This window comes from Onychomys torridus, chromosome 17 (genome assembly GCF_903995425.1).
Source record: "Onychomys torridus chromosome 17, mOncTor1.1, whole genome shotgun sequence".
Lineage (NCBI taxonomy): Eukaryota > Metazoa > Chordata > Mammalia > Rodentia > Cricetidae > Onychomys > Onychomys torridus.
In genome coordinates this window covers 50008497-50021662 of record NC_050459.1, presented here as the reverse complement: position 1 = coordinate 50021662, position 13166 = coordinate 50008497, and the positions used below count along the sequence as shown (strand labels likewise).

At 42.6% G+C, this 13166-nt stretch overlaps 1 protein-coding gene across 2 annotated transcripts in view; it reads left to right on the top strand.

The window, feature by feature from the left end:
• Positions 1–13166, top strand: part of Galnt7 (polypeptide N-acetylgalactosaminyltransferase 7) — a 125317-nt gene that overhangs the window by 55426 nt on the left and 56725 nt on the right. For both annotated transcript variants that reach the window (XM_036166411.1, XM_036166412.1), the window contains exon 2: positions 9050–9510. In XM_036166411.1, coding sequence (XP_036022304.1) covers positions 9050–9510 — 461 coding nt within the window. The remainder of the gene's footprint in view (positions 1–9049; positions 9511–13166) is intronic.

The window sequence follows — 13166 nt, the reverse complement described above, 5'->3', positions numbered from 1 at the left end:
CCCGTAATCCCAGCACTCGGGAGGCAGAGACAGGTGGATCTCTTAGAGTTCGAGGCCAGCCTGGGCTACAGAGCTATTCCAGGACAGCCTCCAAAGCTACAGAGAAACCCTGTCTTGAAACTCCCCCCCCCCCTAAAAAACATAACTTTCATGATTTCAAACTACTTTAGTTTTCATTTGGATATACTAAATTTTGCTTAGAAATGTAGTGTATACTTCTGAATAAATGACTGGATTGGTGACCCATCTTGGTTACAGTACTTCCAGAGATATTTGTAAGCATACTCAGTCACTGGAATAATCTAAAATTCCAAAAGTTCAAGCTTAAAAATTGAATTAAAAAAATGTCATAGTAGCACATGCCTATAATCCTAACACTTGGATGTAGGAGGATCAGAAGTTCAAGATTATCTTTAGCTACATAGCAAGTTCAAGGCCAGCCTGAACCATGTCTCAGAAACCAACAAAAACAAAACCACAAAATAATATTTTTATATTTCTAAAGGTTTTGCTGTTGTTAATATAAACTTGTATCTCTGAAATATTTCAAATAAATACATCTTCTGTAAATACATTTATATTAGTCCATTAGGGTTGGATTCTGATCAAGTAAAAAATAATTATTTCTTGCCAGTTGAAAAGTAGCTTTCCTAAAACCCTAAGGAAGAGATGCCTTCCCCCACACACAAAGTATCACAGTGTTCAGTGTCAAAACCCTACTAAGTTGTTTCTTCAAAGAGAGATAGATGACTGAGAATTGTATGATGCCTGATGTAAAGCTGGAATGTAAGCATGGCATAATTATCATCAAAAGAACATAAAGAAATGATGTCAGTAACTGTGTGTGTGTGCGGGCACGCTGTTTGGACCTGCTAACATGTGTGGTACACATGTACATATACGCATATGCACTTGAGTGTGGAGGCTGGAGGTCTGTGTGATTGCTCCCCACCTTTATTTTTATATGATTTATTTTTTTGTATATTATGTGTATGAGTGTTTTGCTTGCCAGGAGTGCTGGGATGCCCTGAATCTAGTTACATGACAGGCTGTTGTGAGCTGTCATGTGGGTGCTAGGAACTGATCCAAGTCTACTGCAGGAACAGCAAGTGCTCTTAACCCCTGGGCCACCTCTCCCTCTCCCACGCTAATTTTTTAGCTCAAGGCCTCACTGAACCTAAAGTTCATCATTTGGGCTAGGGTGGCTGACCAATGAGCTCCAGGAATCCACCTGTCTCCACCCTTTCCTCTCCGACAAGGCACATTACAGCTGATTTTTTACGTGGGTACCAGGGATCTGAACTTAGGCCTTCATGCTTATGAGGTGAGCATTTTATTCCTGAGCCATCCATCTTCCAGGCCTTGTCAGGCCTGATGGGTTTTTGTTTGGTTGGTTTTGTACCAAATTGAATAGTAGGAAAAAACTTGCTTTTAACCCCTGCTTAGTTTCTTAGATGATTTTAAATGCTTAGAGAGTGTTGTGGGAAGTTCTTCTGTTTAGCCAATGGCTTTGAGGTAGCGCTAGAGCGGGCCTTGCCTGCATACATGACCACTTAAGAGCAGAGGAAAAGGGATCTCTTGGGGGCCAGGACTGAACCGAGCAGCCTGAAGCAGCTTGCGGCTGCTCTCTGTTTTCCTTGGACAGGACAGTGGCAGCTGGACCCGCAGGAACAGCACTGGAGTCTCCCTTGTTCTATATCAATGAGTCTGCATTTCCACTGTACCCCATAATAAATTACTAAATAGATTTTTATGGGCTCACGCTTCAAGAGGGAGCATGAGTTTGCCACTCAGAGCATGCAGCCTCGGATGTGTCCAGGAGGAGATAGCTGAAAGCAATGTTTGGACCAGACACCAGAAAATGGAGATAATTTTAGATAACTTAGTGAGTTTATCATCACTCCACTAGTTGATTACCAAAAATAATGGACATTTTCCTACTGAGTGTATAGTATTTCAGTATATTTGATTTCTCATGAAGTCAGGAAAATCACAAAATTTTCTTATTCTAACAGTGGAAAAGAAACTGTTAAAGCTAGCACAAAGATCCAGAGCCTTTAAATTTGCCATCTTGGGCTCTTCTGTTGTTGACGTGTGATTGATTACTCTTAGGTTACTTGAGAAAATGGTTGTGTCAGTGCGGATGGATACCTCATTTAAGAACAGCAAATGAAGCTGGGCTAATCACACAGGCCTATGATTTCAGTGACTCTGGAGACTGCCAGGGCTCCAGGGTGAGTTCTGTACCCGGCTTGGGCAACTTAGTGAGGCTCCATCTCAAAAACCCAAGATCTCAGTGGTAAAGAACTCACCTAGCATGGGCAAGGCCCTAGGTTCAGTCCCGAGTGTCTTTTAAACGAAGAAAGGAATACCAAAAGATACTGAGGTATGCAAGGAAGCCCAAAGATGGTTGGACCAGCTGCACAGCAGTGGGACGTGTTGGGATGCTCTCATGGAATAGCTGTTTTCATTTGTTCCGACAGCTAAATGTCAAAACTACAGTTTGGCCAATTTTGAGGAAGATAGCCATTTTTGTGCTTGTCACACGGTACAGGATACTATAGAATGGACTTTATAGGATGTATTTTTGATTTCCTTCATTTGTCTGGAAACTTGGAAAAACAACAACAACAACAACAATCTTCCCAGGGCTTAAACTGGCAGCAGCTAGTTGCAACTCTTGTGAGTACGTTTCCTGTAGTGTGGGGGAAGTCTTGAGAGAAAAGTCGTGTGAAAAGGGTAACCTCCAGCTATATAACGTAACCGGAGGTTCTCCACAGTCAGGATCTTAACATTGTGGTCTCAGGGTTACATTTGAGGAAGTGGCTTTTAAGGTATAGTACTCACTCAGCCTGTTGCCCTGATACAGTCTACCACTGTCTTTTGAGTGACTGAGCTGGGTTTCTCTGTGTGAAGTGATCACCGTAATATCAGCTACAGACTTTTCTCCAGTCTTTTTAGTCTGGTACTTTGAAAATAACACAAGTTCACAGAAAGCCTCTCCTAAGGGAGTCCGTTTCTGCCCATAGATGGTCCTTGTCATAATGTCATCCTTTATCTTACTACGTCACACCCAAAGCTTGTATGGAATTTTTGTATTCACTGAACCTAGAAGCACACCTCGTTCTGCCCTAGCCCCTTACACAGACGTTGCCATGGCAAAGTGTCTTCCTGGTTCAAGCGTCTAAAATATGTTTGGAAATCGGGTCATACCTTACAAGAGATAATACTTTTGAGCAGTCGTTCTCAACCTTCCTAGTGCTGTGACCCTATAATACAGTTCCTCGTGTTGTGGTGACCCCGACGATAACATTATTTTGTTGCTACCTCATAACTATAATTTTGCTACTGTAATGAATCATAGTGTAAATATCTGATAGGCAGAATATATGATACGTGACCTCAAAGGGGTCACAACCACAAGTTGATAACCACTGTACTAGATATTCAAGGGCTGATTTAATCTTGGACTTATCAATTTTAAGCCCTGATTAAGCACAAATTTCCCCCTACACACACATGTGCGCACATGTGTACACACACACACACACACACACACACACACACACACACACGTCCCAGCAGGGCCACAACTTGCAATGCCACCCACTTTCAGCGCTCTGAAAGGAGAAACTCTTGCAGGCCTGGTCAGCATATTATCAGATAGGTTAGTTTAGCATCTAGCTATAGTTAAACCAAGCACGAAGGCCTGACCATCCTACATTCCCATTCACTTCCCGCCACATGTGGAGTAGAGGCTGAGGGGCCCGCTTACAAGCATACTGTTTCCTCTAAAGCTGGTGGCAGCTGGTTGATTTTTGACAGCCTCCCTTCCGGTTCTCTGCCTGTTTCTTCTGTTGTGAGTGGTGAGTGCAGTCCAAGAAATGATGTGAATTCCCCAGTTAAAGGGTTGAGTTTTTTTAGCTTTTTAAATTTTTCTTTGGTGTACTTTGTTTTGGTTAAGGGAGGTTTTAACTACTAAATAAAACTTTTGAAATTCTGTGGCTCACAGAGAATGATGCTGTTCGGCACTGGCCACTTTTTCTAAACTGTTTACCAAGGAGCCTTGTGACTACATAAGCTCTTTCTCAGGACCTATGATTTCATACCCACTCTAGACTACTGTCATTTGCTCTAAAGACCATTTTTATAGTCCTTTTAGATTAGTGTCATCTTTGCTAAGGCATGATCATGCCGGAAAAAAATAGCACACATAAAAAGGCTTTGGGGGGTGGGTGCAGGGAGTGTTTTATAATGTAAGGTAGACCTCAGTTCTATTTCATGTTAGCATCTGGTGATAAGTGGTTGCGGTTTTTCTGTCCTTCTCACCTTTGTGAATGTAACCATCCTGCAAAAGTGCCTTCTGCTTCTCCTTGCTTTCCTGGTTAACAGTGATTCATTGACTTTGGCTGTACAGTAAGTCAGCCACTATTATAGTACCGTGAGTCATGGAGGCTCCTAACTCATTTACTCCCGGGAGGAGGCGTGCACAGCTTTGTTTCCCAAGGGAGTTAAGGATTGCACTGCTTTAGAGCTGCTCTCTGAATCGTATAACATTAAGAGCTGACATGATTATTCCTAATTGACATGAGGTTTGACAGACTTCTAGTATTTGGTTCTACCTTCACAGTTAACGACATACGGGCTTTGAGAAGCCAGTAGATTCAATTTTTCTGGCCCTGTTATATATCATTAGAGTACAGTGTCATGCAGAGAATATAGTTATGTCCCCAGTGAATTCGTGAAATACTGCCAATAAGGGTCTGTCTGCTAATCCGAGCCTCTGGGTCCCAATACTATATTCTCCATTCTTTGTCTTTTCCTTTTCTTCTCTGTCTCTCTTACTACAAAAGCACAAATTTTAGGATTCATTTATTCCATAAAAATTTTTGAGGAATTCCATACAAAGACAGACATTGGGGACATGATAGACATAGCCTTTGTCCCTTCCTCAAACTTCCAGTAGAGTACAGAGGTGGAGGAACCTAATCCAGCCTTCCACCTGTCTTTGCACATAAAGTTTTATTGAACATAGTCATTACCATTTATTTACATAGTATCTGTGACCGCTTTTACACTACAATAACTGACTGACCTCGTGGTTTGCAAAGTAAAAAAATAAAATAAAAAGGTACTGTTTGACTCTTAGATAAACTTACCTAGCCCCTGCTTCATTGGTAATAATAAAGACATTCCATCAATGCAGCCTGGAGTGTAGGGAAATCTTGTCAGTACTGTTAGAGAATGTCTACTGAGAACTGTGGCCACCGGTGAAATAGAATCCACCAAAGTCAGTATCTTCATATTTGATTTGAGGAAAATCCTTCTGGCTGCTGGGAAGGCAAAATGAGGGGGCAGTAAGTGAGAGGAAGGGAGCATAAAGTGGGGAGCTCAAGAGCAGAGACTCCTCAGCCAGTCAGAGTGCAAATTTTAATTCCACTCGGTGCTGATTCTGGTCTCAGATAATTTGGACTGTTCCTTCTGTATGATAATGATCATACCTCATCCATGAGATTACACAGGCTCGTGTCTGAGAAGCATTTGGAACACAGTGTTCCCAGTCATCACTGGGACTACTATCATGCTAATGTTTCTTTACAGGAGAGTGGCTGCCCAACTTAGTCACAGCCAAATGCAAGAGCTACCTAGCTGACAGAATTAACAGGGAATCATGAGGGACTGACCAGATGTCAGTAGAACAGATGAAAACAAAACAAGAAGTTGACATGAAATGTGACTTTGGAGGGTGGGTGACCCGGGCTCTGAAGGCTGGAAGCCGGTGATGAAACGGTTGTGTGAGGCAAACGGCAGGTTCCATTGGGGGTATGTTAAGGAGGGATACTGGAGATAAGTGGAAAGGTCTGGAAACAGTTGTGTGCATTATCTGGAAATCAGAAGTGTGGTGTGGCGCGGGGAAGTAAGCACAAGAGACATCAGTGTAACACTGGTCACGGAGCTTGGAAGAAAGTGGGATAGCCAGGGAAGAAGATAGAACAGACTTCTCAGAGAACCCTAAGAAAAACACTAACAGCTTAAAGTTGAAGACCATTACGTCAACGTTTAGTGGAAGGTACACATGAAGTTAGAAACCATCTCAAATCCATTTCATCTGCTATTCCATAGTCTTCCGATACTGCTTCCACCTAGGAGACATTAGATAATGTCTTAGTTACAGTTTTCTATTGCTGTGAAGAGACACCACGACCACAGAAGCTCTTGTAAAGGAAAATGTTCAATTGGGGTGGCTTACTTACAATTCAGAAGTTCAGTCCATATCATCATGGTGGGGAGCATGGTGGCGCACAGGCAGACATGGTACTGGCTGCATCTTGGTCAGAAGGCAACAGGAAATAGTCTGTGACACTGGGCCGTATCTTGAGCATCAGAGACCCCAAAGCCCACCCCCACAGTGACACACTTCCTCCAACAAGGCCACGCCTCCTTTACCCTCCTAATAGTTCCTCTCCCTGTGAGATTATGGGGGCCAATTACAAACTACCGTAGTGAGTTAGTGGGAAGTATGGCTCTCCAGACTCCCATCCATAGTCAGTGGCATTTCCTCTCCCCAGCTTTTACCAGTTCTCACACTGAGAATATGAACATTTGAAGGGAGACAATGTCTGTCTGTTTCTTGTGTTAAATTTGGGTCAATGTCAGTAACCTTGTTCTCACACCCTCCGGTGTTTTCTAATGATTTCTGTTCTGATTCATCTACAACACTGTGAGTTTGAAACGAGCCAGGAAACACTAGAGAAAGTGGCACTCCGCTCATGGGAACCACACCTGGCTTCAATGCTTGTCCCTCTGTTGCAGAATTAGTCCTGCTTGGGGTGCATTCCTCTGATGATTGGCTAATCCCGAGGGACTCTCCAATCCTTCATGGACATTTTTGGCAAGATGACCTCCTAGTCGTTTACCGTCATTGTTTTAAGTTTTATGTAAGAGTAATGCGTTTCACTGTGGCATTTCTGTGCATCTCATGTGTGTAAGAGAGTGTATTTTGTTCCACCTGCTCCCCTTTGCCGCTGCCCTTCTGTGTCCCCTGCTCCCCTCTGGCTGGTTCTCTCCCCACCCGCAGGGGTCCACTCTTCTGCCTTCTTTGTCCGATATTCTTTCTCTTTCTAGTTGTTTGCCTCTGATGTTATTAGGGATCAAAAGTTAGATCCACGCTAAGTCTCGCCTACGCAGCCCTAGGGCTCAGAAGCCTGATCCAGAAGCCGTATCTTCTGGAAGAAAGGCATCACATTTACAAAATCAAGCTACATTGCACCTTATATTTTCATGTCTCAGGTACAGCTGTGTGAAACTTTAAAGTGACCCCAAATGATGACTGGTGTATTTCACCCAGTTCTCCTGTTTTTGACACTTTTGTTATTGTTGGACCATTTTATACTATATACAAAGGATTCTCATCCACCGAAGTGGAAATTGTGTAGAATAGAATACAGTTGATTGCTGCCCTGTATGAGCTAATATTCTTGACATTTGTGTACTTGTTTGTTCTTTGGGTTTCTCCTTGATTCCATTGTAACATACAAGTTCTCATTAATGGAGTAGCGAATGTCTGCATTCCATGTTAAAATCACTTGTTATGTAAAACACATGTATGTTCACATGCGTCTCTGGAGAAATGTGTAAACAGTTGGGAGAAAATATTGTTTTTCATTGTGTGCCTATCGGGTCTGTAGCTTATTGGCTACTAGAATATTACTAAAATAAACTGATCGTTTTTTAAAAATTGGTTTTGACTTCTCTAAAGTCAGTCCTTAGCCACTCCTTACCTAGATTCCCATCTGGAGTAACTTACTCCAGAAATGTCTGTCTCTAATGAATTGTAAGTAGGTAGCAGCCCAAACATCACCATTGTCCCTAGAGCTTTCATATAGTCTTTTGAACTTTAATTCTCAGGGTCATTCAATTTAAAAATTTGGGGAGGAGGGTGGATTGTGCTAGTTCTGTTACTGACCTGTTAGGGGGCGGTGTAATTGAAGTGTGGAGTGACCTGGCAAGCAGTTGGCCTGCTTTGCAGTTCACAGGGAGCCTTGCATCCTACCCATCTGTGTTGGCTCTATACCTCCCCTGCCCAATTACAGCTAACACTCTGACTTTAAGCTGGTAGCTCTCAGTAGCTCAGGTGCATATTACAACCTGAGGTGCTTTCAAAACTCCACTTGCCCAGACCAATTAAATCACAGTGCCCGAGAGCAGGCACTTTAGTATTCTTTAAGGTCGCCTGAGATGGTGCTAATGTTGAGAAACACTGCTTCGTGAAAGGCTTGGCCAAAGGTTAACATATTTTACCTCAGAAGCAATAGCACTGGGGATTTCTGGCTGAATGATCTACATAGGTAAAGAGAGTCCAAACTGAAGAGAGAATATCTACCGAATATTCTTACAAGCAGGGCTCATCTTTACCGTATTACCTGGATGTGGCAAAGTCAAGTGCAGAGAGTAGCTTAAAAGGCCATGGTGGCTTGGTTACAGTTATTTGAGTTTTGTTTATTTTTGTACTTATTCAGCCAAACTCTGACTGAGTAGAAAAATCCTGAATTGGGACCAAATGCATAAGTTTACCTTGTTCCTCTGCCATTTGGGGCACAAAGCCAGCTGGCTGATGGGTGACATCCATCTGATATCACTGCTACCATATGGCCGTATTGCTAACAAAAGGTTCTATTTGTTAAATATCAGCTAACTGAAAAGCTAACTGAAAAACACCGCTGTACCATTAGACCAATTAAGTGTCTGTCTCAATCATTGAGAAATCTTTCTAAAGCGAGTTAAATTTATAAAGAGACAAGTAAAAATGTGTTCATTTGTTTTGAAATAATAAGGTGAGGAAATAGCCTGTTTGATCATATTTCCTTTCCAATCTGAAAGCTGTCTTCCAGCGCAACGTCCTGATTAATGGTGTCCTGCTTGCATTTCACATTTTAAAATGTTTTGCCATCATCTCAGCCTTTTCTTGCACATGAAAGTTTATATCATGAATTCTGCTGCGGTTTGTATGCCTTCGTGTACTCACTGTATGTCCCTCCCTTTTGTATAGGAAGACAGAGATGTCAATAACCCCATGCCTAACCGAGGAGGCAATGGATTAGCTCCTGGGGATGACAGATTCAAACCTGTGGTACCATGGCCTCATGTTGAAGGAATAGAAGTGGACTTAGAGTCTATTAGAAGAAAAAACAAGGCCAAAAATGAACAGGAGCGTCATGCTGGAGGAGATTCCCAAAAAGACATAATACAGAGGCAGTTCCTCACGTTTAAGCCTCAGACATTCACCTACCACGATCCTGTGCTCCGCCCAGGGGTCCTCGGTAACTTTGAGCCCAAAGAACCTGAGCCTCACGGAGTGGTTGGTGGCCCTGGAGAGAAAGCCAAGCCATTGGTTCTGGGACCAGAATACAAGCCAGCAGTTCAAGCGAGCATTAAGGAGTTTGGATTTAACATGGTGGCAAGTGACATGATCTCACTGGACCGCAGCGTCAATGACTTACGTCAAGAAGAGTAAGCACACATCCTCTTCTTTCTAAACTCGGGGCAACTACTGTTTCTACAGGTCCTTAGACTCAGCGAGGTTGTTAGGGATGAAGGACATGTCTGTGCCTTTGTTTCAGTGAAAGAAAAGGAACTTCGTTTAGTGGAATGGTCAGAAGTAGGTCTCTATTTTTGTCATTGAAAATATGGAATGTTAATTTTGGGGGTCTCCTACATTGGTGGTAGTCAAAACGTGGTCTCCAGACTAGCACCAGTCTGTGAGTATTTTATTTCCAGTCCACAGTACATAAGTGAGCTTACACCAGAATGAAAATAAATCACACTACTAAATAATTTGTGTATAAAGTCGCAGAACTTCCTCTGTGTGTTTTCATTCTGGGACAAGAAAGCTCCTCATCTTGTGAAACAGTAGCAAATACCGATGCTGCTTTGGACATCTCATGTCCTTAACTGGATTTGTGCCTCCTTTGACTTTTCCCTCCATCCTGAAACAGAAATGGAAACAGCTGTGCATGCAAGAAGGGTACTCAGGGAAAACTGTGGCCTACACCTTTCAACTCTTTTCATGTGTTATGATTTTGAAGGGAAGGATTTTCAGTGCTTAGCTTTTGATAGACAGTGATTATTGAGTGAATTCAAAGCTTTCTCTTCTCGTTTATTCAATAATTGGTTCTACTACGGTGGGATCTAAGTAGCTTTCATGAATGTGAATGCAACTTTAATTTACTGTGACTAGAAAACCCTTAAAAGGTATTCCTGATGTGCTGTTACTGTAATCTTTATTTTAAAAGGTTAACACAGCAGGTGCACGCACCTCTATATCCACTGCAAACACACGTGTGTGGATCAGCATTCTTTATGACTGTATGATAAAATTCCCAATATAATACCATTCCTTAGGTTTTGACATGTGTACACTTAGTATTTAGACTGAGAGGTGATGAATGAAATAAGAAAAAAATGTGGAAATGGAAGAAAAGCACAATGATGATGAGCTATATCCATCTTATCCAGAGAAGCATTAGCATCTCATGGGGGCTATGAAGGGAGAATTGTAGGACAATTTGTTCCTACGGGAGCCTTAGTCATAAGATTGCCAGATTTAACAACTCAAACTACAGTGTACGTAGTTTAAGTCTGAATTTCAGATAATTAATTAAAAACTTTAGAATAAATTGCTGTCATACACGGGCATATCTTAAGGTTTTTCCTTACTTAAAATCCAAATTTACGTGGGCATTCCATATTTTACCTGGCAACCCTCCCAGTCAGGTATGAAGATGGATGTTACAGAGGTTGGGCCTGTCATGTAAATCCTTTCTAGCTCTGGTAACAGGATCTGTAGGAAGCTCGAGTGTGTTCCCATTATCCAGGCATCGCACTCATGTGATTACTCCCGTGTTCTGTGTGTTCTGATGCCGCTGTTGAAGGAAGAAGATCAGGGCGAGTGGGACAAATGTCCATCATTTGCTGTCTCTCTCCTGCATGCCGGGACAGCCTAGTGTTCTGGAATTGCTACGGTGGTTCTCACAACTGACCCGGGAGAGAGTTCTCACCTGTGGATAGACAGCCTGAGGCTCAGAATCATATAAACCCCACAAAGGGGCCGAGGCAAGGCTCACCAGTAGGCACGTGTGTGTGAAAGTATGTACTGTGTTTTTTTAAATACATGGTTTAAGCCACTGGTGCCAGCTTGATTAATTTCTAATATAAACATGTGGTAAGGGAGTCTTGTTGGATACAGTTCATGGGAGAGAGGCCTTTGGTTCTCACCACCGAAGGCCGCTCTGGTCACTCTCAGAGCTGATTTTGTGTATCACCACCGCCACGCCACCATCTCTCTCCGTCAACCATGTCTCTCCTGAAACCTCGCAAGAGCTTGCTGAGTGCTTTCTCTATTTCTGTTCTGTTGTTCACATAGTGACCAGTGTGGTCCTTCAGAAGCCCCGGTAAGGTTATTCTGTGCTCTCCCATTGTACTTGAAAGAAGCTCAGACTTGTAACTTGCAGCAGCCCTTGCTCGAGACCCTGCCTCGCACCCTCCTCTTGCTGCCATGGTCCTGGCTCATAGCTCCTGCCTGCCTTGGTCCATCTCAGGATGTCTGTATGTGCTTTCCTTCTCCCTTTTTCTCCTGGCTGGATCCTTCCCATTCTCACGTCTTATTTAGTGGGACTCTTCTACCCTTGCATCTAATTTGTCATGCCGAGATTCAATCTGTTCTTTCCCCATGGCCACCTTGCTTATAGTACTCATCAAATCTCAAAGTTAGATGCTGGCTGATTTAGTGAGTTAGGTCTCTTTCTTATCAGACGATCAGCTGAGCTTGAGAACTTTTGTCTCTTTTCCTCACTAGGGACTTCTAGGTCAGCAGGACCAAGTTGGTAAATATCTCTTGAGGGGATGAATGAATGAATGAATGCAGCCTGCCAGTGTTCTGCCCCGGCTTTGTTACCAGAGATGAGATCTTTGATTTGCCATTTACCTTCTCTAACTTTAGTTATTAATTCTTATTTTTTAAAGATTTATTTATTTATTATTTATTTATTTATTATGTATACAGTGCTCTGTCTGCATGTGTCCCTGCAGGCCAGAAGAGGGCGCCAGATCTCAATACAGATGGTTGTGAGCCACCGAGTGGTTGCTGGGAATTGAACTCAGGACCTTTGGAAGAGCAGTCGGGGCTCTTAACCTCTGAGCCGTCTCTCCAGCCCAGTTATTAACTCTTAACAATAGGTCTAACAGTACTGATCTGTCAGGGCTGGAATTAGACTTTAATGGCATAGTAAACAACGGTCTTCCTCAAACCTTAAGCATCCTTGGCTCATTTGACTACTGTGGCGCTTTCTCGGTGCCTTATCATCACATTTAAATGTGTTCAGTTACTGTTTAACCTCGGTATTCTCCATCAATGTCACTACTGCCTGATCTAACTCTCTTCCCTGTGTCTGCAGCATCCCTGCCTGCCATAGGCCAGTTGTCTCCCGTAGTCTATTCTCTTGCACAACTGCAACAGAACCTAGAAAGAACATGAGCTTCCTTTTCATGTATCATTCCTATTAAGCATCATTGTTGCCCATCAAATAAAATGCTCTGACACTCCATCTTTACATCTGCTCCTGGGCCTTTCCTTGAAGTTTTTTTTTTATTTTTATTCATGATACTCCTTTCTTTGAAAACATATTTCAAAAGACTCAATGTAATTACCATCAGAAACATCTTAACTGAATGCAATTTATTTTTAAGATTGGACTCCTTTACGCGCACACGCACACGCACATGCACATGACGTCAGAGCAAGGAGATGGTTCTGCAGGGACCTAACACTGGTCTAAAAGCCAAGCAGCTGTGGCAGCCTGTCTGTAATCCCAGCATGTAAAGGGCAGAGACAGGAAAAGGCAGGAGCAAGCAACTAGCCAGACTAGAACTAGTGAGCTCTGGGTTCATCAGGAGAGACCCTGCCTTAATATACCATCTGGTGATGGAGAGCAGTGAAGAAGACACTTAGTGGGAACTTCTGGCTTCCACATAGACATGTGAACTCCACATACATGCAAAAAAACAAATAGAAAATAATAGGTTTCATTTCTCTTTGAACACTTAAAACTGTGTAAGGTAACAAGTAATTTAGTAGATTTATGTTAGGATGTCAACTATCTTAAGAACTT